The sequence below is a fragment of the Ictidomys tridecemlineatus genome, chromosome 10, assembly GCF_052094955.1.
Source record: "Ictidomys tridecemlineatus isolate mIctTri1 chromosome 10, mIctTri1.hap1, whole genome shotgun sequence".
Lineage (NCBI taxonomy): Eukaryota > Metazoa > Chordata > Mammalia > Rodentia > Sciuridae > Ictidomys > Ictidomys tridecemlineatus.
Window position 1 is genome coordinate 121,561,142 of NC_135486.1, and position 24,319 is coordinate 121,585,460.

General features: G+C 52.7%; 1 protein-coding gene across 4 annotated transcripts in view; it reads left to right on the forward strand.

Moving 5' to 3' along the window:
* Positions 1-24,319, forward strand: part of Galnt17 (polypeptide N-acetylgalactosaminyltransferase 17) — a 355,262-nt gene that overhangs the window by 85,361 nt on the left and 245,582 nt on the right. Inside the window, exon 1 of one of the 4 annotated variants that reach the window (XM_078023951.1) lies at positions 3,654-3,914. The exons of the other annotated variants lie outside the window; for them this stretch is intronic. Coding sequence (XP_077880077.1) covers positions 3,902-3,914 — 13 coding nt within the window. The 5' untranslated portion in view covers positions 3,654-3,901. Of the gene's footprint in view, positions 1-3,653; positions 3,915-24,319 lie in introns of those variants that run through there. 4 annotated transcript variants of the gene reach the window in all.

Consider the following 24,319-nt stretch of genomic DNA (forward strand, 5'->3'; position numbering starts at 1 on the left):
CGCAGGTACCCCTGGGGCCTCCAGGACCAAGGAGGTGCTGGTCTCCACCCTGTGGCTCTGATCTCCTCCTGAGATGGCATTCAGCTGGCCTGTGAGAAGGGATGTCAGCACATTAAAGTGCACCTGGAGCATAGAGACGGCCGTCCCCTGCCCTGTGGGGAGCAGTCTCAAGGAAGGTGCAGAGTGCAGGCGCTGGGTGGTAAGGTTGAGCGGAGTTGCCAGGGGTCTTGAGAGATAGCGGGGATTGTGGCCACTGGATGGTTTCAGGAACTTCATGTGCAAGGAGGAGTGATCTCCCTGTGGCCTTGGGGACAGTCTTGGAGTTGCAGTGGCCCTCACCCTGGGTGATCCCTGACGCTGTAGGGGGCTGCTCAGCAAGATCCGGGCTCCTGGCCAGAGGGAGGAGCCTCAGGGCCCTGGACAGGAGGCTCCTGCTCTTGGTCAGCCAGGCCTCTCCCGCCTGGAGACTTGTGGTCTCCTGAGGCTTTTCTCATCCTGCCCTCTCCCTGACCCTCAGGAACCAGGACCTGGGAAGATACCGGAAGTCCAGCTTTTACAGTGGTTAGTTCCCCGTGTGGGATCTGCCTGCCAAGGGAAATCGGGCCACACCTCTGGTTGGTTCCCTGGGACTTTCACTCCTTGGGGGCCTCTTTGGATTATTTTCTTTTTCATCTCTTGAATGGGTTTGATCCCCCAAAAGGTTAAAGCCCAGGTGTTAGATTTCGGTATAGAAAGACAATGTCCTACCAACTGTCACAATACCCAGCCATCTCAGCAGGAGGCTGATGGGAGCCCAGCCTTCCCTTGTCTGTGCTTTGGAAGCTCATAATGGGACAATTTGAGCAGTCCCAGCACCCAGGGTGGTTGGATTAGAGGGTTTTGAAGCTGGCTGGGGGCTCTGGATGACCTGGGTCTGAGAATTGGGCTGCCCTGGGCCCCTGTTGCAGGTCAGCCCTTGGGGTTGCTCAGAGCAGCTGTTGACACCCCACCTGCTGGCCTGGAGGGTCGGGGGACTCCTGTGCGTGTCACTGGGCCCCTTCCTGGAGCCCTGAGTACCTAGGGTCTGGATCCTGAGTGTCTCCTTACTCCAGATTATGGCAGGGTGGCTCTGCCTTCTACACTGTAATGCCCAAGAGTGTGGGGAAGAGTGGCCCTGGGGGCTCCCTATGCCCACGTCCCTTGTCATTGGCAGGCAAGTTGAAGAGGGTCACGTTGAACCCGTGGAGAATGTTGTGGGTGAATTGTGCTCCCCTGAAGGTGATGTGCTGAAGTCCTAATTCCCTGGACTAAAGAGGGTGACCGTATTTGCACATGAGGTCTTTAAAGAGGTGAGTTACAGTGGGGTCTTTGAAGTGGGCCATAATCCAATATGGCGGGCATCCTTATCAGAAGAGGAAACCTCTGTGTGCCCATGGGGGAAAGAAGACGTACGGAGATACACGTAGAGATGGCCTCCAGAAACCAGCCTGCTGGCCCTTGCATCCCGGGTCTCCAGACTCCAGAAAGTGGGGCAGCTCATGCTGTCGTTTGTGCCACTCAGCCTGTTTCTTTTTTGTTATGGAGGCCCTGAGAAATGGTGCAGGGCAGAGGCCTCTCTACCACGTGTCAACTGTGATAATAGCAAAGCCACCTGTGACCACCTAGTTTTAGAACACGCAGAGGTCTTCAGGCACATTGCAGGCTTTTACCCCAGGGCCTCTCGTGTGTCAGTGGTGGGGGCCCCAGGGCCTTGGAACGTGCAGTTCTAACATGGTCCCAGGTGACGCGGTGCTGCTGGTCTGGGGGACTGTATATGAGAACCATGGCTTTTAAGGAGCTCAGGATAGTAGGTGCTCTCGAAAGGCCTCTGGGATGGGAGGGGCTCCTTTGTGGCCTGCCTGAGGGGCTGCTGTTCAGACCTGCCTCTGTCCCCATCAGCCCTCTCTGCAGCCTGACCCTGCCTGGGTCCTGCGTTGGATCCTTTCTCCCTGTGTTGTTGGGCTCCTCTCTGTTCTGGTCTTACACACCCCTTGGGGTACAGGGTGGGTGAGACGGAGTTCCTGAGGAAACGGAATCAATGCTGCGAGCCACTGTTCAGAACAGCGTGTGACCCTACAGGTGTAGGGAGGATGAAGAGGGCTCTGGGGCTGGGGCATCTGAGCTAGGGTGCATCTGGTGAGTGGGGACTTCCTTGGCAGAGAAGGGGCCCAGAGCAGCATTGTCCAAGGGAGCAGCATATGCCAAGGCCCTGTGGTGGGAGCAGGATAGCCTCTCTGGGGAAGAGTCAAGGAGTTAGGGGAGGCCTGGGTGTGGAGATGTGGTGTGAGAAGAGGAGGGAGAAAGGGGTCGGAGCCCCTGTGCCTGCTGGGAGTGGTGTCTGCCTCCTAAGGAGTGCGGATGTGCCCTAGATTCATGTTGCTGCTATAACAAATCTTACAGACTTAGTGGCTAAACAACACCCGTCTCTTCTAGTTCTCAGGGGTGGAGTCTGAAATGGGGTTTGCAAATTTAGACTGAGGGGCCAGCAGAGCTACGTTCCTTCTGGAGGCTTCAGGGAGGATGTGATCTGCTCCGGCCTCTCCCAGCTGTGGAGGTGGCCGATGCTCCTCGACTTGCGACCACGTCACTCAGTCTCTGCCTCTGTGGCCACTTGTCTCCTCTGGCTTCGATCCACCCGTGTCCCTCCTTTGAGGACCCTTGTGATGTGTCATTGGGCTCCCAAGAGGACATGGGATAGTTCCCCCTTCTGGAGAGCCATGATCTATTCACCTCTTCGAGTCACTTTGGCCACGAGGACACCATTCACAGGCCCCGGGGGGGGGGGACATCTTTGGGGGCCATTATTCAGGGCAACTGGGGGATTTTTTTTTTCAGTGCTGGGGACTGTGCAGGCTGGACGGATGCCGTTTGCCACCCCATGCCCCCGTCAGCTCTGCGGCAGGGCTGGCTCTGCTGCTCTGCTCGTAGGGCCCCAGGCTCACGCAGTGCCATGGCACGGGACCTGAGTGGGTTGACCCGGGAGGGGAGGCGCTGAGAACCCACCTGCAGGCGGGTGTGGCCAAGGTCTAGAATGACATCGTGGTCAACAGGGCTGCCAGTCAAGGGGAGGGGCCCAGCTCCGCGCTCTGGCCTCTGCCTGGCCTTTGAGTCTCACCCAGGAATCCCGCTCTGAGGGTCAGCGCCCGTCTCCTCAGGGCACCGCACTTCCTGTCAGCAGGCCACACGCCCCACGGCTCTGTCCTCTGCACCTGCCTCCTTGGCTAGGCTGTGTCCCTGGTCACCACGCCCTGGCTGTGGTGTCAGCTGTGTGGGGGAAAGACCTGGGCGTCCTCGGTGGCAGGTAAGGGCAGGAACCCCCCAGCCTGGCTAAGCTGGGACACCTGCCTCGGGCCCCAGAGGTGACGTCGCCTTGTTAGCCTCGACGTCCTGGTGGTGCGTGGGTCAGGTCTGTCTCCTTCAGGAGGCCCCGGAAATGGGCGTAAACAAATCCAAGAGCTGAATGTGACTTTGGAGTGATTCACCAAGGAGGCACAATCCAGCTGGAACACCAGGAGGCGGTTTCAAGGCCGCTGGCCTGGGTATTTCTGGAAATGTGCTCTCCGCTGAGGTCCTGCTTCTGGGTCGGTTTCAGTAAATATCCGTTCTGTTCATTTGCTGATGGGGTTTGAACCTCTCCGTCTCCTGTGTCTTCTGATTTTTTTAAAAAAGTTTCATTCCCTTTTATCCTGCTTATTCCTTAAACCCACAGAAGGCAGACTTCTTTATTTAAAAAATAGGGCATGAGATATGGAAGGGGATTTGTCCTTTTGCTTGGGAATCTGGCTTACCTCCCAAAGCCGAGGGCCACGGATTCGGAGAGGTGGAACCCCCACCCACGGGGACGAGCAAGATTGCGTCTGGTGGCCTCATCTGCATTTGTCCCATGCGAGGGGAAGGTGAGTTCATGGTGGAGGAAGCGGAGGGGAGACGGGTGCTACTTTCCAAATGAGAATCTGAAAATCTAATAGAGGTTGTGGAGCCTGCTGGGGGAGGAGGCTGGCCTCCCATCCTGGCCGCCACTGGTTAGCCACCCCTCTCAGGGGCAGCTTCCTGGGTGAGGGCAGTTTAATGGCAGAGTTCTTTGGAGCACCAGCCTTCTCTGGACTGAGGGGACCACGTGAACAGTGGGGTGCCGCTGTTTCCTGCTGGGGGGGACTCTGAAGCCAGGAGGCTGGCGGGTGGGAAGGGTGGTCTGCGGCAGGGCTGCCTGACACCCAGCAAGGCAAGCAGCTGTGAGACACCCGTGGACCGGTGCAGGGGACAGGGAGGGGTTAGGCGGGCTCAGAGGGAGGACAGCACCCAGATGGGTCCAGGAAAAGGCCTGGGAGGCCAACCAGAGGGATTGTTGCCTCAGGGAGCTGCTATCAGGCTTTCCAGCTCCATGGGCCATTCTGTCCCTCCAATTCCTCCCCCTTCCATCGCTGTCTCCCTGGACGCTCATTACAGACATTTCTAGACATGTATAAGGAGCGAGAAGAGCATCCTGGACTAACGTGCGCCCCTCGGCCTCAGCCATGCTCAGTCTGTAGACCACGCCCCAGACCCCCCCACCCCCTCTTCTGGCTCTTTCAGCAAATTCATTGGAGGTGGTGGATGTTTGCTGAGTGGACGGATTAAAAAAAAAAAAAAGAGCTGAAGAGTAATTGCCATTTGATCCAGAACAGAAGAGCTTAGCTTTGGTTTCAACTGCTCACCCCTCCCACATGCTGAAGTTCAGCTGCAGAAAAAAAAAGAAAAGTAATCTGAGTCATTTAAATTCTGCATGCCGACTTAGTTTTGTCCGCGTCCTATCTGACCTTAGTTAGTCAGGGGAAAAAAAAATCCTGGGACGGCGTTTGCCAGGGGTTTCATCCTGACCCCTCGACGAGCCTCACGAGCCCCCATCTCCACTTGTGTAATTGCTTCACAGTGGACAGTCTTAATGACACCCGATCCCATTTCCAGAGCAAGCTGATGAACGCGACTCACTCACTCAGACATCAGAGCAGCTGAGAGGAACGATCTGGTGCCAATTCATGTCTATTAGATAATTTCCGCCTCTGGGTGCCGTGCTTTCTTTGCACCAGCCCTTAGTTGTGGCAAATGCATACACTCTGGTCCCGGAGGCTTGCCATCGGTCCTCTAGTATAAGACAGGCTCACCCCTAAGGCTCACCAGGTGCCACCACCCTCCTCCTTGCTGTCTGCAGGAGGGTGCCAACATTCAGAGAGGGACAGGGGCTTCCACAGGGCAGCACAGGCCAGGGCTCTGGAATCCTGACCGTCCATCCAGGTCGGCTCCAAGATGGTTCTGCATGGCATCTCTTAGGATGGCTAAAAACCCCGACAGTATCAAGTGCTGGGAAGGAGGTGGTGTGTCTTGGCTAGGAGACAGGCTTGGCCAAAGTGCCCAGAAGCTGTTTTGAAAGACTCTGATCTCCAGGGAATGAATTAAAAATCTCTGTCCCTCATTCAGGGTTTTCCTTTAAGTAAGGATTATTAAAAGGGAACTGTGTATAATAAAATTCTCCCTCTTTAGGTGCACAGGAGGGTGTGCTGTGACAATGTCATAGTCACATATGTCTACCAGCAAGACACACAACGATGCCACTATCCCTAAGGGCTCCCTGACCTCCCTTTGTGGTCAGTCTCACCCCCTTCTTAGACACCACTGGTTGGCTCCCTGTCTCTTGGTCTGCCTTTCTGGGTTGTCCTATACATAGATCATTGCACATGTAGTCTTTGGGGTCTGGCTTATGTCATTTAGCAAAATGCCTCTGAGCTTCATCGAGGTGGTTGTGTGTCCTGGATGTTCATTCCTGTTTGGTGCCAAATAGTTTCCAAAGTGTGGATGAACATATGGGTTGTTTCTGGCTTGGGGCAAAAATAAATAAAGCTCCTACGAAGCATTCATCTACAGTTGCTGCATGAACATGTGTTCATTTGTCTGGTTAGAGACTAGCAATGGAGTTGTGCGTGGCACAGTGATGTCATGTTTTTGGTAAGCAACCACCTAACTGTTTCCATGTTGCATCCGTATCATTCGGTGCGAGAGTGCAAGTTGTTCTGCCTCCTTGCAGACACTTGGTATTGTCAGGTATTCCTTTAGCCATTCTAGTAGGTGTGTGGATGTTCGGCAGGTTCTTGTGCATGGTGAGATGGGAGCACAGCAGCCGAAAGTCACCCTCTGCTGTTGTCCAGGTAAAGCGCTCTCCTGCAAGTCATCTGTACTTCAGTGAGTGCCCAGTAGGATTCCCTGGGTGTGGGTCCATTTGATGTCACCAGCCTGTGAAGCTTTGTGGAAGACCTGGGTGCCCTTTCTGGCAGCTGGCACAGTAACAGGGCAGACAGAGACCAACAGGTGTGGTGGGAAGAACACACTCTGGGAAGATGGAGGCCGAACTCTTTCTCCGACACTTCCCACTTCTGAGCACCCTGCAAACCACTCAATCCTGCACTGGCCTGTCCCCCTGTGTGGAGGAGGTGGAGGCCACTGTGGCTTTTGGCCAGTCCCACTGCAGACGGAGGAAGAACCCGAGAGAGGAAAGGCACAACCAGAAAAGAAAGAAGGACATGGCCACTGTCCCTGTCTTGAGTGACCGCTGGCGGCAGCTCAGGAGGAAGTGGTGATCAGCAGTGAGGGACTGCTTTTCGTCCACTTGGTCATCTTTAATCATTTTGTGTACTTATAGTTCCACGGTTAAGCCAGAGAGCTGCTCGGAGGAGGCGGCCGTTCCTGTTGTGATTTTTCACAGAAACTTCTCTTGGGCTGAGGCGACTCCTCCCATGGCTCACCCCTTTCCTGGACATCAGTCCTCTGAAGTGCTGTGTGGCCCTCACTCCAATCTCAACGCCGTCAGCTCTGCTCGTAGAAGGAGCTTTTTATATGGTTCGTGGGTCTTTCCTTCCCTTTCGCCCCGTCTGTTTTACTGCTGAACCTCATTCCCCATGGGTTCTGACGGGACAAATGGAAGCTTGTGAAATGTAGGCTGCATTATTTCCTCCCTGGTTGTAGCTACACACTGAAGGTTTGGCTACAGGGTGGCTTTTGGCTGTCTGGGGACTTGAGTCAGCTCTCGAACTGAGGTCTCATTTGCCCTTTGGAGCCAACAAGTGGTTCTTTCTGGGAAGCAGAGTGGGGGCGTGACATCAAGGGCCTTTGGCTAAGCCGCCTTTTGATCGGCCATGAAAAGTTGGATTGTTGCTGGCGGTCGAGCACAGAGCGGCATTTCTAGAAGTTTTTCCCTGATGAGCCATTGGTGTGGCAATGAGGGGGTGGGGAATGGCCCAGAGGCCCCACTGACCACCATCTTCATTCTGCAGATTTGTTTCGGCGATTGCCTCAAGCCTGGCCAGTGTCCATGCGCACGTTCATTCCCAGCAGGGCTCCGGGATGGGGCGAGGACCCCTGTCGGGGGTGGCAGGGAACCCAGATGTGCAGCTTGTGCCAGTTCTGCTGGTGTCAATATCCCCACTCTGGGGGACTTCAGGCTAGAGAGTCTGATAGCTGGCTGCCCAGGACCTGAGTACTTACGGCCAGCTCTGTCCAGCCAGCCTGCTGCCCATTTCAAGGGAGGTTCTACTTTCCACGTATGTCATTTCCCCGCAGACCCCTTGTAAGGTAGTGGACAAGGACATAGCATCCAGGTCAGCACACTCAGTAGCAACCTAAAGTATGTCAGGAGACGTCACCCGTTCGGTTCTGGTGTGAAGGCATCACCACATCCATGTCCTGCTGCGGATGCCCCAGGTACTGGGCAGAGGCCATCAGTAGGAACAGTCTGGGCCCTGAAGCTCAGGGCTGCCTTCTGATCTGCACTTCAGCCAACAATGGTGCTGTGGTGGGGACATGCTGGGGATGGTGCTGTGGTGGGGACGTGCTGGGGACAGTACTGACCTGAGGTCCACAGGGGAGCAGGTCACTGCCCTGCCCTCCAGCCTTGGCTCTGGCACAGGTCGGTGCAGGCCGAGGGCCTCTCCCTGGAGGAACCCCGGGGTGCTCTGTGGTGAGGGCACTGTGCCGTGGTCCCTGGGGGTTTGTCTGCCTCCTCCACCTGGGCAGTGACCTCCCTCCACCCCCTCCCAGCTGCACAGGGACAGCCCTCCTGCCAGCAGTGATTCTGATGGCACCTGGTGCATCACCAGCAAGGCTGCCCACCTCTCAGGCCCGCCTCAGACACCAGGATCAGAAGCTCAGGGTGGGATGCTAACGCTGGCGTCAGCACCTGTGAGAGACCCCTGGAGTCACAGACCTGCCTGGGGTCACATCAGGCCGTATGACCACAGCCTAGTGCCAGGCACGTGGACGGGCTCTGCCAGTGGTCACTCAGGAGGGAGAAACACATGGAGGGGTCTCCGGGCTGATGAGGAGCATGGTGCTGCCTGCACTGTGGTGGTGACTGAGCAGGAGTGTGGGGTAGCACAGGGAGCAGGTGGCCCTGTCCCTGCCCCTGAGTGGAAGGAACGCTGCAGTCCAGTAGGCCCCCTTTTCCTGTGGCTGCTCCGGGCCACAGTTCCCTTCCCGGAGGAGCCAGGCCCTGGCCTACAGTCCTGGAGCCCCGGGGACTCGGGTCTTGTGAGTCAGCCCTGCACTTGGCCTTCATTTACTATGACATAAGTTCATCCCTCATCTCACTGACCAAGCAGAACATCACCACTCGGGACAGAGGCAGATCTGTTTTATTTGCTGGTGTCTCCCCAGCACCTCAGAACCACAGCTGGCATAGAATGGGTGTCCCTGAATGTCTGTTGGGGGGCAGAGGCTGGGGGAGGGGGGTGTCAAGACCTAGAGCTCTGGGAGCAACCGTGCAAACCCCGGCACTCTGCAGACGGCTCCGCGGTGTCTGAGTGTCCCTGGTGACAAGCAGGGCCATCGGAACTGGACAGCTGTCTGCAGGGCCAGGTGTCCTCCTCTGAGGAGTGGTGGAGACCCCTGTGCCCACCTGTGGGGCCCCTTTCCACTTATTCTTGTGCAATGGTGGTCACCCTGCAGGAAGACATCTTGCTTACACCCAGGGGAGGGAAACTCAAAACCCAGCGTTTCTTTTCAGGTTGAAGAATTAATTTGTGAGCAGGGCTCGTGCTGGGAGCCCGAGATAAGGTGCACTTGTTCTTCCTTCCTCTCTGATGGTCCTTTAGAGGTCGGGAAGGTAGCTCGTCTAGGCTTATGAGGTGTCCTCAGTTGGGACGAGGGGGACCGACAATAGCTGGCAGTAGTCACGCCAAGTCTCCATGCTCCATGTTCCCGTCACTGCGCTGGGATTCCGTGCTCATTAACCCCATGGATGGGTCCCTTCCTCAGGACCCCCACTTGCAGGCGAGCGCACTGGAGCTGACCGGGTCTTCTGAGCTGTCCCAGGCCGGTGTCCCTGGATTGATTCCCCAGGCCTGTTGTAACCAGTTCTGACACCACACGGTGGCTTCAAGCCTCAGAGAGGCATTCTCTCAGATTTCTGGAGCCCCGGGTCTGACATCGGGGGTCAGCGGGCCACGCTCCCTCCAAGCTGCTGCCCTTGCTGACCCAGCTTCAGGTGCTGGAGCAGCCGACACAGCTGAGGCCACCCGCTATGGGGCCCAGCTCCAGTCCTGCCTCGCCCTGCACGGGCCCCCCCTCTGGGTGCCCCTGTGTCCCCCTCTTCTTACCCTGACGGACCAGCCTTTGGATATGAGGCCCATCCTAGTCCAGCGTCACCTCTTCTTAACTCAAAGCCACTATTTAAAACAGGGTCTCATCCTGGGGACACGGATTGCTGGGTCACTGTTCAGCCCCCATGACCCTGTGTGCTCTGCCAGGCGTCAGACTCGGCTCAGCTCTGCTGCCCAGCATGGGGGGGGGGGTTGCGTGGAGATGTGCCCAGGCTGGGGGAAGGAGGGTCTGTGAGTGGGGAGAAGCCCCAGGGCCTGGCGTTTGGCCTTGTCCATGTTCCCTGTGTCACTTGGCTCTCAGACGTCTGGATCGTGTCTCCACTGGGGACGAGGCCTCTCCTCAACATTCAGTCACCCTCTGACGGCGGGGGACTTTGTTGCTCTGTCCTCTGGGATTCTCACCTGGGCTTTGCTGTTGGTGCTTGGCCTCCTTTTAACTCATCTGGGCTGTTCTGTTCTGAGCCTGTTTGTACAAGTGTGCAGGATGCCGTTTCCTACCCCCGGGAGCCTGTGGGGGGACCCGAGGAGTCACAGAGGCAGCGGGGAGGGCGTAGGCCAAGCCGGGTGGGGTCCAGAGCCTGGGAGCAGCAGGACCCAGGGCTCACCTCCTCCTCTCCTGTCTTGTCACCTCCTGTCCCTGCTGGAGGTGCCCCGTGAGGCAGTGCACACCAAGGCCAAGGGTGGTGTTATGCAGCCTCCCCGGGTCATGTGGCCTTTGGGTGACACCGGGGAGAGTGTCGCTCTGTCAGCTGTTCCTACTGGAGGAGAAAATGGGTGTGGAAAAGATCAGGACCGGGACATCGATTTAGGAGGGCGTTTACCCATTTGTTAAGATTCTCTTGGTTGCAGGTGACAGAAAACCATTTAACCTAGCTGAAGCCTCAAATGAACCAGTGAGATTTATGAGCTCCAGGAACCGGGAGTCCACACTGTGTCTGGGGGTTCATGCCTTGTCTGGGGGTCCACACCATGTCTGGGGGTCCACACCATGTCTGGGGGGTCCACACTGTGTCTGGGGGTCCACACTGTATCTGAGGGTCCACACCGTGTCTGGGGGTCCACGCCATGTCTGGGGGTCCACTCTGTGTCTGGGGATTCACGCCATGTCTGTGAGTCCACACCGTGTCTGTGGGTCCATGCTGTGTCTGGGCGTCCACGCTGTATCTGTGGGCCCACACCGTTTCTGGGAGTCCACGCCATGTCTGGGGGTCCACTCTGTGTCTGGCTTCAGTGAGGGCCAGAGGTTCAGGAGATGCTGTCCAGACTCTGTCCCCTCTTCTGTCTCATCGATAGGCTTCCTCACGTGACAGCCCCCATGGCAACTCTAGAACGAGGGTGTTCTTGGGAAGACACATGGGGACGTGGCAGGAGAGTCTTTGGTTGGGCCTGGGCCTGTCTGGACCCATCCCGAGGGTGGGCTCCTAGGGTTCCTGCTGGGCTGGTCTGCATCGCACCCCCAGATGGCCTTGGAGGATGGTGGGCTCACCTGATCCCCATGGGGCAGGGTTCACAGAGAGAAGAGGGGATCTGCTTCACAGGAGGGTGGTGGGTGCTGGACAGAGAGGAACCACAGGTGCCCGGAAGCGGAGTGGTTTTACCAGTGCAGTAGTTGGTTTTGGCCCCTGAAATCATAAGGAGCCCTAGGAACCCTCGTCCAGCTGTTGGGAATGCCCAGGTTGGCAAGGGTTAAAGGGCAATCAAAGGAGGCCCAGCTGAGACAGGACAGTGCTGTCCCACCATGTTAGATGTCAGCAGATGTGATCTGGAGGAAGGGCGTCTCAGTCAGCTCATGCTGCTGTAACAAAAGCAGCACAGGCCTGGTGGCTCAGAGGCCACACTCGTATTTCTCACTTTCTGGAGGCTGGGAAGCCTGAGATGAGAGATCTGGGGCTTAGTAGGTCCAAAACCAGGGCCAGCAAGGTTGGGCTCTGGGGAAGGCCCTCATCCTGGTTTGCAGATGGCTGTTTTGCTGTGTCCTTAAGTGTCAGAGAGGAGAGGGGGGAGATACTAGCTGCTCTGTTTCTTTGATTCTGAGGGTAGCAATCCATCCTGGGGACTCTATCCTCAAACCTAATTACCTCCAAAGGCCCCACCTCCAAGAACTGTCACTTCCAGGCTTGAATGAGGACATAAATATTCAGCCCATGACAGACAGCCATCAAAGGCCAGGACAAAGAAGGGCCAGTGGGATGTTTCAGCCTTGGTTTGTGTTAAAATCAATGGATCAAGTCCCTCGGCCTCCCAGAGTTAACTCAGGGGGACTCCCTGTACACCAGGGTTCTGGCGGCTCTCGGGTTCTGGCAGAGGGTCCCGCCCTCAGCCCGAGTGTCCAGGCAGGGGGTGCCCAGGCAGAGCAGGCCCCACACAGTCACCTCAGAGCTCACCTCGCCAGCCAGGAGGGACACAAGGTGCCCTTTAGCTCACAGTGGGGACTGGCCTTAGCCCCGGCCTCCACATGCAGCCTGCTGAGCTGGGCCAGGCCCCAGGCCAGGGTGGCTACTCTGATTGGATCCCGCTCCTGGCTACACTGGCCCAGCACGTGCCCAGGCCTGTGGGGGACGTCCCCATTGTGCCCTAACGAGGCGGTGGAAACAAGCGTCTCTCTTTATCTGTCATCTTCCGACCTGGCTCACCTTCTCCTTTGTGATTCTGTCTAAATTGAGCCCTTTCTGAATCCATGGTGGTGTCCGCGTGCGGCTGTTCCCTTAAGCTGGAAATTGTGTCAGCAGTTTTGAATTTGGAGAAAATTATATATATTTTCTGATCTCAGAAAAATCCATTTGGACCTAACCACCTCCTCGTGTGGGAACAATTTATGATTTTTCTACTTGATGTTTTGAAAATTCATTTGGAATAAAAAAGCCCAGTGACCCGTGGATTTCAGGTTAGCGTCCTGGGATGAAGAAGGGCTTCCCGCTGGAGCCGGCTCTATTCTGAAACAAATCTGGCGCCTTCTCAAACCTACCAGGGCCTGGGTCGCAGGCTGTTCCCTCGGTGTGTTTAGGAATTCTTCTCGAGGATCTCCAGGCTGCTCCTTGGGGATAAGTGGGAGTCCACCCCAGGTGGGCTCTTGAGGTGCCCCCACACCTTGCTTTCATCAGTGTAAATCCAGGAAGCGCCCCATGGGTGAGGATGCTCCACCAAGTCCAAATGAGTTTGAGCCACAGTTTGGGCAAAATCTTGTTCATCCTAACACCTGGTGGCAGGCTGGTGGCTCCCGACAGGGACAGGGAGATCTGTGGAGCCCGCCTTATTTTCAGTCCAGTTAACCAAACATTTGGGCTTTGAAACACAACCAGATGGGGACCATTCAGCCTGGTGGTGGTGTGTGGGGGGGACAGTAATGGGTTCATATGGCCCAGTGGAGGGAGAACAGGGATGAGGCCTTATGACTCTTGTTCCCCTATGGCCCTATGGCGGGCGGGGCATGTAGCAGGTGCTCACTGCGAACTGTAGCATGAATGGACGGATGGATAGATAGATGCCCTCCCACCAGGTTGCTGAGCCTGGGCCATGTGCACCTGCCAACAGGAAAGTCATGTGCAAGGGCAGCGGAGGGAGGGACAGAGGGCAGTGGGTGGGGCCTGGCCTTTCCCTGTGCTCCAGGCTTGGGAGAGGAGTCCTTCAGCAGAGGGCAGTGGAGGATGTCTGCCCCTGTGGGAGGGCCAGGCAAGGTAGGGGTCGCCGGTGGTGGGGTGGTCTCAGAGAGTGACCAGAATACAGGGGGAGGTGGCATTCGCTGGGGCGGGGTCTGTTGGAGCCTCTGGGTTCAGAGAGCTCGTTTCTCTCCCTCCTCTTTCTGACCTGTGGTTCTGCCTCTCGGGCTGATTGCTCTCATCGTATTGTGCCGTGAGCTACTCCAGTTCTTCCAGATCTAGGCACTACATAGAATCATTAGTCCACACCCACAGGGCTCCCTCTCTCTGGAGGGAGGTCACTGGGCACGCCGGTGAGATGTCTTTTCTCATCTGTTCCAGATCAAGTGTTTTCTTAATCTTCTCCAGAAAGGGTCCTCTGAGGCTGAATGGTCTGAACATTCTCTTCCCTCTGTGTGACTCTTTTGCTTGTGATTGTTCAAGTCTGTTTTCTTCTGATCCTAGGTGGGGGAACTTTAAGAGCATGACATTGTTTTCGTAAAAGAAAATTTGGAGGTTCCCGCCCCCATAAGTGGGGTTATGAAAAACATCAGAGAATTCATAGTCAGGGATGGCGGGGAGTCAGCGTTTCATGGGGCCTAAATCTTATACGGTTTTCGCTCCCTCTTTAAGAAAAAGGATGCAAAATCAATAATACAGAATTAGGTGCAAAAGCAAATATTTATTTAGAAAGGGAAAATAAATCATTCCAGATTGCTAAGTTAAAAAAAAAAAAAAGCTGGTAAACACTACCAACGTCCCCAAAATCCAGAAAAATAACAGTTTTCATTAACTACCAACACACGTTTGCAGTCCTTTCTTTCCCACACTTTCTGATCGTGTGTCATTGGGTGTTCTCTTCATATGTCTGCAATTTGGAATATCCCTTTTTAATTAAGAGAATAAAATGCTATTCAGTCTTTCTTCAGTATGGTGAACTGATACTTTTTCCTTTGAGTTGGTAATTTAGAAAATTAATTTTAGCCTTGCAACTCAATATCGTCGATAATGATGTAGAAACGGTTAGGCCTGATGTAAAATTTGCTGTCTGAGCTGCATATGTCCAGTTCCTTCCTGAGCTGTAAGGTGACAGGGTGTTCTTGCAGCCACTTCTATTGAATGTTGTCGGATATAGAATTCTCTGTCCCCCGATCTTGTTGAAATCCTAACCCCCAGAATGATAGTATCAGGCATGGCCTTTGGGACCTGACGAGGTCCTGAGGATGGAGCCCTCCTGAGTGAAATTTGTGCCCATGTGAAAGAGTCCCCAGAGCCACTTGCCCTTTTGTGCCATGTGGGGACACAGCATGAAGACGGTTCTCCGTGGACCAAGAGGTAGCCCTTCATCCCATATGGATTCTGCCAGAGCCTTGACCCCGGCTCCTGGCCTCCATATCTGTGGGAAATAAATATATGCTGTTCAAGCTGTGAACTTTAAAATACAAGGGAGGCTTTATTTCAGAAGCAATTGGCAGGGAGACAGCCTTCAGTACAAAATCAAAGTGGGCTCCAAGGAACAGAGTTGGGGTCAGCTTAGAGGAAGGAGGCGGTACACTTCCCGGGTCCTTGCCCCGGGTTCACTTATGCAAATAAGGGATGCCAGCTGCTCAATCCTGATTGGTTGATTTTATGTGACTGCAGAGGGGTGCAGCTATGCCTGTTCCAAATTGGTGGACTTATTTGCATATGACTGTCAGGTAAGAGTTCATTGGTCAGGTTCAGGCAGCAAAAGGAGGCTTCTCAGGAGCTACTTATTTTGGAAGACTGGCCAGGAATGTGCCTGGACAGGGCTGCAAAATTTAGTTTGTGGTCCTTCTAGGACCCCAGAGTGGGTCCCTGCTCATTATGAATTTTAGGCCCAGTTAGGCATTTGAGATCCTTCTCAAGTTCACAAAACCACCCAAGAGATGGTGTTTTTGTTATAGCACCTTGAATGGACTAAAACAGATGCATTTGAATTGATGACATCCCAAGTGTTCTTAGAGCTCTCCTGATCCAGGGCATCTCTGCAACCTGCAGGAGACTGGGATCCATTACCAACACAACCCACTGACACTAAACTCAGTGTGTTCTCAACCTAAGTCTACTTGAGGCCCTCCCAGATGACTGTCCCTCCTTCCACACACACACTGTGTGTGTGTGCGGGGGGGGGGGGGATGTAGCAGGGCACTGGACAATGTGCTGATTGCAATAAAAGTATCTTGCTTTTGCAGATACTTTTGGGGGGTGAGGGTGTAACCGGGGATTGATCTCAGGGGCACTCGAGTCTTGTTTTGTATTTTATTTAGAGACAGGGTCTCGCTGAGTTGCTTAGCACCTCGCTTTTGCTGAATGTGGCTTTAGTTAACTTGAGATCCTCCTGCCTCAGCCTCCGGAGCTGCTGAGATTATAGGTGTGTGTCACTACACCTAGCTCCTTTTGCGGATTTTACAGAAACATCTGACCCTGTGTGCTCATTTCTAGGGTCCTTTAGAGGCCTCAGGAGGGGCTCACAAGTGGCCCAGAAGCTTAAGCTTCGGCATTTCGGTGGTACATCCAGCTCTGCATTCCATGGTTACTTCTCAATGTGCATGTTTACTAAATCCCCTGGATGAAGCCCTGGGGTAGCACACCCTGTCTCAAGGTCTCTTCTCTATAGACTTTCAATTTCTTTTAAAGTTTCCATTTTCTCGACTACTCGCCCAAAGGATAATTGCGTTTCCTTACATCTGTGTACTGGTTCACCCTTTGCCAAGGCTCACAATGCTCTGTTTTATTTCCTCACCTGTGAGCTAGATAGGGCCAGTATTTTTCTTGTTTGCAAATAAGGAAATGTGCCCTGAGCTTGCCAGGACTTTTTCCATCTGCCTCACAGGAGGCACATTTGCAGCAGGAGGCATCGAGGTGTGATTGAGGGACCGCTGGGCACCAAGTGGAGACCAGAGCCATTCATGCTAGCCGTGGCAGGAGCTGGTCCTCAGTCCTGTCTTGGCCCTTCCTGAGCCTCAGTGTTCTCCCTTGTGAGGGAGAAAGGGCCTCCTAGAGGTGATCTGTGGGGCTCTTTTTATACATCCTTTTCTTCCACACCAGGAGCAGGTTCCTGCTTCACATACGCGAGCGGGTAAGGAGCGGTTTCCTTCTTTCGGCTCCTGCTCTTGCTCTCCTCTAATCCCTGGCAACAGCCTGAAGTCCTCTGGGAGTGTCTTTCCCTGCTGGTAAGCCCTGAGCTATTTGGGACTTTGTGGAAATTGCCTGTGTGCTCCTCGGATTTCAGCAACAGATCTCAGACCCTCAGAGATTGGAGGTTGGAGCCTCCCCAGTCTCCCCAGGGTGGCCTGGCTGCAGGCTCAGGGCCTGGCTTGCACCTGGACAAGTTCTTGGGCTGTTGTTCTGCATCCTATCCCGGCCCTTGATGCACACATTCATCCTGAAATCCAGCGGTCCCACAATTCCAGACCTGGGCCAGGGCAACATGGATTGCAGGAGGAAGCCTGAGGGTGCAAGAGAGGGGGTTGGTGGACCCTGAAGAACATTCCAGTTCTGAACCTATTTTGTTTGATGAGGATGCCATTTAAGCAGTCTTTTCTTAAAGTAATACATTTAAAAATAACCCTACAGCATGTTTTGTTGATACGGTTGAACAGGAACGTAAGCTGCACAATTCCATGTGCTCATCTTGCACATGGGAAATGGAGCCCTGGCGGACACCACCACGCAGGCGCGTGGCCCCTGGAGCTCTGGGGTAGCACACCTGTCACTCCTGTGTTGGAGGCCAGCCTGTCCTGCGCTTCCCACATGGAACTGCAGAATGTTTGTCTTTGCAATCTTATTTGCCGCTCATTATTGGGCATGATTAATAAAGAAATTGTTGAATTTGTGTATTCTGGAATTTTTTGCCCATGAAAATATAGAGATACATTAATATGAAACTCAGTTTTAAACTTTTTAAAAAACTTTTCCTGTTTTCAAAAAAATCTATGTTTTTATTTTGGTAAAATTCTTGTAACACAGAAGTCCCATTTTAACCGTGTTACAGTGTGTGACCCAGCTTAGTCACTTACAATGATGTCAGCCCTCTCCAGCTAGCTCCAGGCCACGTCTGTCACTCCCCTGGAAGTCACATTCCTATTAGCAGTGGACTATAGACAGCCTCAGCCTTAGGGGGTTCCACTTGGGGTATTTTGACTGGTGTGAGAGTGGTGCGTGTTTAGGAGAAGCTGACGCTGAGTCTTGGATCTTGATCTTTTCCTGGCCTGGCCAGTGCGGGCAGCTCCACTCTCCGTAGCTGGGCAGTGGCAACTCCCACCAGCCCCAGGACCTTGAGGGAAGCAGCTGACGCCCATGATGTGCTGTGCTGCTGCCGAGGATACTGGGAGGTGAGAGGTGGTCAGCGCGCGCTGGGCACATCTGGACTGAAGTTGCCCGTCAGTTAACACTGCAGCTGTGAGTGCTTCCCCTGTGTGCGAAAGAGCATGGTCCTCCCTCTGTCGGCAGGAGTCTCCAAAAGGCTTCGGTCCAGGGGGAAGGAGAGGAGGAGCTCATTTTTGAACCTGCCCTGGGTCGGAGGCTTTCTGGCGAGGTGCTGGATGGAGCCTGGAGGAGGTGCTGAGGAGGGAGCAGGAGGGCGCATGGACGCCAGGAGGCCCCTGGTGAGCCCAGGCCAGCACAGCACTGAAGAGGGTTGGGCTGCAGAGGGGCAGCCAGCCCAGACCCCGGGGGGCTGGCCTATTACAACTCCTGGACAGTTTTGGCAAAAGCAATAATGTTGGCTGCTCCCATTCTAACTTAGACCCTGGCTGCTGTGCCTGAGCGTCCACCCCGCCACCCGGCCCTCCATTTGCAAGTGCCATTTGGTTCTCGCTGTCTCTTGTTCTACCGACTGTTATGTGCAGACTCCAGAGAGCTGTGCTCCTTTATAAAAAGGCAACGATCCAAACGGCACGGGTAAATGGACACAATGCCGGACACAGTCCTCATCCTGGCTCTGTGCCTGGGAGTGCGACCTGGCCCTGTCACCCCCTTCTCTGGGGCTCATTTCCACCCTCGTGGTGTTGCCATCAATGATCTGGAAGCAATACCTCCTTTCCTGGGCGCGTTGTCAGGGTTAAATGAGATAGTGCTTGGCAGTTCCTCGACACCACGCCTGCCCGGCGTAGCGCCCAGTGGGTCAACAGCGGCAACATCCTTATGATCATGAACATGCCAACCCCGGCCATCCAGTTCATCCATGCAGAAGTGCTCCTTCTCCTGCCCCACGTGATACACAAGGGTTCTGGAACACATTCCTTGTCACATGTGGTGGTCACGCACCTCTTGCCTGCCATGGGGCTTGGTTTTGCTCTTTGGACCTTGGCTTTGATCATTTTATTAGAACGATATAGCTTCATTATGACTTTGGTAAACTTTTCAACATGTTGGTGAACTTTTTAACTCCCTCCTGAGTTAGCTGAAGGGATTTCAACTCTTCTCACGTCCCTATTCTTCCATGATTTTAAGAGCTCTTTCTCGGGGCCGACCTCCTATCCCGTGGGATTTTGATGAGTATCGAGTTTTATTAAATGCAAATCTTGGTCTGTGAAACTGGCTGCTGGACAGTTCTCCAACTCCTCATCTGGGAGGAGACTGCACTTCCCTTTATCTCTGCCTTTTTACATCCTTCTAAGCTTTTATTGCCAGGACATTCCTAGCCGGTTATTTATGCGTGAATATTGTCACTAGTATCTCCCCATTGTGTGTTCTAATTAGTTTTCGCCTTAGGAAAAGTTGCTTTTGTATTTATGTTATAGGTACCCTATAGCCAGTCACATCACTGGGCCTGTGCAGAAATAGTCAGATTTGTTGTTTTGATTATCTCATGATTAATCATATAATTGAATATGCAAATCATGCTAACTTATCTCCATTTTAAGTGTGATTTGCCAGAAGACTGTCTTTTTCATTATTTTAAATAATTTCTTGCATTTATTCATCAACCTAGAGTTTTTCTTCTGTTTTCCGATTCATTAGCTTCTGCTTTTATCCCTATTTTCCCTTCCCATTTCCTGCCTTTGTTTGTTTTTCTAACCTCTTCAATAGCTTGCTGGGTTCATTTATTTTAATTTTTGTGGTTTAACAATAAACATAACTAAGGCTATGAATTTTATCCTGAGTACTCGTGACTCTGAAATGGATTATTTCCATTTTAGATATTTCCTCCCTGGTGTGTAGCAGTAGATTTGATTTTCTTTTTGAATTAATAGGTTTCCTGATCTTTTTCTGCACTGGCATTCTGGGGAGGGAAGTCAACAGCAAATAAGCAGCTCAGAAAATCCCCTGGAAAGGTACCCGGGACCACCACAGGTGGCCACGTGCCAACGCCAGGAGTGGTCAACGTTGCTGGGCGACACCAGGGACTCCTGGGTGAGGTGCCTGAGGTTCTGGACTCCAAAAGCCTACTGAGTGTGTCACATCCAGATGGTCAGTAGATGAAAACGCTGGTTTCAAACCTTCGTGTAGTTGGGATTTGATTTGTTTGAATACTGCTATTTCTAATTGTGTTGTGTTGCAGGCTGCATGTGGACAAGAGGTTTTTAAGGGGCTTCATGAGGATGTCATTGCCATATAAAGGTTGTAGGTATTTGAGGTGCATAGTGTGTTTGACTTAGCAGGCTTTGTGAAAGGGTCATCGCAGGCAAGCTGTTTAACGGCTATTGAACCTATCTATTGTCTTTGCATAGTTAGGCTTTTCTCTCCTGCTATAGCAGAGTACCTGAGACTGGGTGATTTATAAGGAACAGGATTTGTTTAGCTTCCTATTCTGGAGAATGGGAAGTCCAAGATGGTGGGAAGCTACCTGTGAATTACTTGAGGGTCTTCGGAGGGTGTGGAGCCAGGGATTTAGGGTTGGCATTGCGAACTATATCATGGCTCCTCCCACCCAGTGGATTGCCCAATGCATGTGACCTCTGTCTCCACCCTGCCAGGGAGACCAGAGCTTGGAGTTGGGCATAAGCTGTTGGGAACTGGAAAGCCCACCTCCTACCTTATTTAGCAAAGAACATTCCATGGAAAACTGTTGGTGTTCCCTGATATAAATAAAGCCAGCGGGGGCTCCATCTTGCTTTTGCTTCAGCTTTTTTGAGGGTAGGAGCTTGATCCCTAAGGTCAACTAGCCTGTCCTGCTTTTTAAATTTACTTTTTAAAATTACTTTCCATGTCCGGTTGTTTTTCCCCATTTTCTCTTTCTTAGCTTTTATTCCACAGCCAGCCCCTTCCACCAAGAGGGACTCATATCTGTGGCCTGCGTGGGCTGCAGACAAGACAAGATCAAGGGACTGTGTCTGTTGGGGGACTTCTTGTTGCATCACAACAGGGCGGAAGACAGCATCCTTCTTCAGCTCCGGGCTCTCCACATGTTGCAGTGGGACTCTTGGGGTTTACTTTTTTTCCTTTTTCTTTCTTTCTTTTTTTTTTTTTTTGGTAGTGCTGGGGATTGAACCCAGGGCCGCCCACGAAGGCAGGGGTTTATTTCCGGGTTCTCCATCCTGCTCTATGGTCTGTGCTTCTGTTCCACACGGGGACCCTGTGGTCTTGCTTTCTAGATCTCTGATATAATGCCAAGGCGAGAAGTATAAAACCCCCAGCTTTGTTCTTCCTGCTCAAGATTGCTGAGGTCCTCTGTGGTTCTGGGTGAATTCAGGATTATTTTTTTCTATTTTATTTCTGTAAGATTAATGCCCTTGGGGGTTTAGTGGGTATTGCATTGAACCTGCTAGTCTGCTGGGCAGTACAGACAGTTGACAACGTGGATTCTTGCAGTCCTCGAACACAGGCTATGTTTCCAATTATTCTTGTAGCAAGCATTCATAAGTGTTCCGTGCACCTGGAGTAAAAGCAGAGGGGCTGCGGGAACAATATCAACACACACACATCGACTTGCTTCATCCTATTTATTCACATACAGATTCGAATCCTGCTCTGGCAGGTTTGAAGAGGTCTGGTCACTGCAGAGAGTTGTTCTGTTCATTTGGTCCCTCCTCCGGTGACCTTGCTGGGTAGGTCCTGACGTCCTGTGTATCTGAGTCCCTCTCTGGTGCAGGCACCTGTGAGCCTTGCCTGTGGTCAGTCTTGCCCTGTGCACCGATGCTCTCAGAGAGGCTGTGACTCAGAGAGCCTTTAACTTGGTGTTTTTAACCCAGACTGTCTTCTGATTTACACGTGTTCCTTGGTCATGAATCATTTTTTAAACCACAGAAGTTCTTGACTTTTCTTTGTAAAGTCCTTGTCCATATCTCTCAGTTGTTTGTAAGATGTGTTTTATGGGAGCCTTGAGCTCATACCTGGTGGGTGGTTCCTAGCCGTGTTCCTGCACAGGACTTCCTCTGTCTCCTCCCCAGCCCTTCTCTTCTCCTCCCCGCACCCACTTGATCTGCCATCTTGCTTTTGTTATTGTTAGTACCCTTTTGTTTTAATGGGTGCTTCCCCACCCTGCATGCGGTATGGTCATGGTCATGACGGACACAGCTTACCTTGGTGGAAGCATCCCCCAGGGCTTCCTCGTGCACCCCTCTCACCCTCTTGCTCCCCTTCCTCTACTCATTGGTCTCCCATCTATTTTCATGAGATTCCCTTTCTTGAAGTCCCCTCCCCCACTTTCTTCAGCTTCCTCTTCTGAGAGAAAACATCTGGCCCTTGACTTTCTAGGTCTGGCTCATTTCCCTTAGCATCATGATCTCCCGTTCTATCCATTCACCAGCAAATGATAGGATTTCGTTCTTCTTCGTGGCTGAGCGGAACTCCACTGTGTGTGTAGACCACATTTTCTTCATCCCTTCGTCTGTTGATGGACAGCGGGGCTGGTTCCATGGCTAAGCTATTGTGAGTTGTGCTGCTGTAACTAGGGATGTGGCTGTGTCACTGCACTGTGCTGATTAGATGTGCACCATGGAGTGGGACGGCTGGGTGGTACGGCGGGTCCACTCCTGGCCTCCGGAGGAGCCTCCATGTTCCTCCCACAGTGGATGCACTGACATGAGTTATTTTAGGTCAGCCAAGTGGCCTCTAGGTCTTGTTTTCACTTTATTCCTCAGTTTGTGCTCAGTCCCTTTGTTCTTGACTTTATTCACAATGTTAATAATTATTAATTATTTCCCTTCAAATTTAAGAAATAGTGCTTGATCCTGTGTATCTGTCTCTGCTTATGAGAGCAAGAATGAAGCAGTTCTTTGGATTCCTCACTTCATAGGAGACATGCTAGTATTTCTGCCCGTCATACACAGAGATGAGCTCCTGATTGATGCTTGTTGGCGTTCAGAGTCAGGCTGTGTGTGTGTGTTATAACATATATGATTCCATGTTCTATAAGATATGCACATATAGACATATAACACAGAACACGTAATACATAGTTGGAAGACAATGTGTGTGCATAAGGTAGATGAGTGGATGGACAGATAGATGGATGGATAGCTGGATAGATAAATGGATAGATGAATAGATAGATAGTTAGATGGATAGATAGACGTATGTATGGATGGATAGATAGATGGATGGATAGGTAGATAGATGGATGGATGGATAGATGGATGGATAGAGCGATAGCTAGATGAACAGATAGATGGACAGATGGATGGATAGATAGATGGATGATTGATGGATAGATAAATAGTTAGATGGATATATAGATGTATGTATGTATGGATGGATAGATATGTGGATGGATGGGTAGATAGAGATAGATGGATGGGTAGATAGATAATGTAGACACACACACACACACACACGTTTTTCCTGGGGTGTTGGTTGACCTTGGCCTTATTCATGTGGGCCATGCATCATGCTCTGTGGACATAGGGGAGGGCAGGAGCCCAATTCTTGGCCTGATTCCTGCCTGTGGGCCAGCTGTCTCTACTATTGCTCTGAAGGGCTGAGGAGAAGCCTTGCCCTGTCCTGCTTGCTGGCTCTTCTGCTGATTTCATCAGAGGGAATAAGTTAAAAACAATGGTGCAGGCCTGTAATCCCCAGCAGCTCAGGAGGCTGAGGCAGGAGGATCCCAAGTTCAAAGCAAGCCTCGGCCACTTAGGGAGGCCATAAGCAACTTAACGAGGCCCTGTCTTTAAATAAAATATTAAAAGGCTGGAGATGTGGCTCAGAGGTTGAGTACCCCTGGGTTCAATCCCTGGTATCAAAAAACAAAACAGACCCAATCAACAGCCCCTCCTCCAGGGGTCGTTGTTCCTGTGGGAACTTCCCTGTTAGCACATGGTGCTGTCACAGCACTTCCCTTGGCCACATTCCCTCCTGGGCTCTTGGTCTTAAAGAAGAGAAGTTGGACAGAAACATTCAGAGTGGCCCTGGATGGAGGTGGCCCAAATGCTCATCAGTAGGTACATGAATAGGGTCTATTCAGGCCCGGCCACTGCTCAGCACAGAGGGAGCAAGCCCAGCGAGCCCGCGTCGTGGATGAGCCTGGGAAGGTCCAGCAGGGCACCACTGTATGCGTCTGCCTAGCAGGCTCAGGACCAGGCTCGCACGCTCTCTGGAGACAGAGTGACCATGTGTGGGGAGTTGGCTGGGGGCTGGGGCGTTCTCGATCTTGCTTGGGGTGGCTGTATCACAGAGTTGACAGCTGTCAGCCATGGCACTCAGGCCTGCGTGCTCTCTTGTGTGCGAATCATATGTAAGTGAACTAGTGTTTACGCTGTTTGCAAAAACCAAAGTCGGCCTGGGCAAAAATACAAGGAAATATGTTTATTAACTCATTTTATTAACAAATGAAGTGACTCTGATGCCAACAAGAGCCCTGTATTCCAGGCCACAGGATGGAGGGAGGCAAGCGATAAGAGAAGGCCATTTGAATCCACAGCTTCAGGTTAAATCAGGGAAAGAAGATAAACTGCCCCCTTCCTGTGCTGCGTGCCGAGGGTCACCCGCAGGGCCACTTGCTTCTGCTTTTGGAACCAGCCACCCAGGAAGGAGCAGAGAATTCTCTCCAAGGCTGACCCCTGCCCCAGGTCTCGGCCGCTCATAGCCACTACCTTTGCAGGTTTCATGCACATGGCCACGAGTTTCTTCTCCCCGGGATCT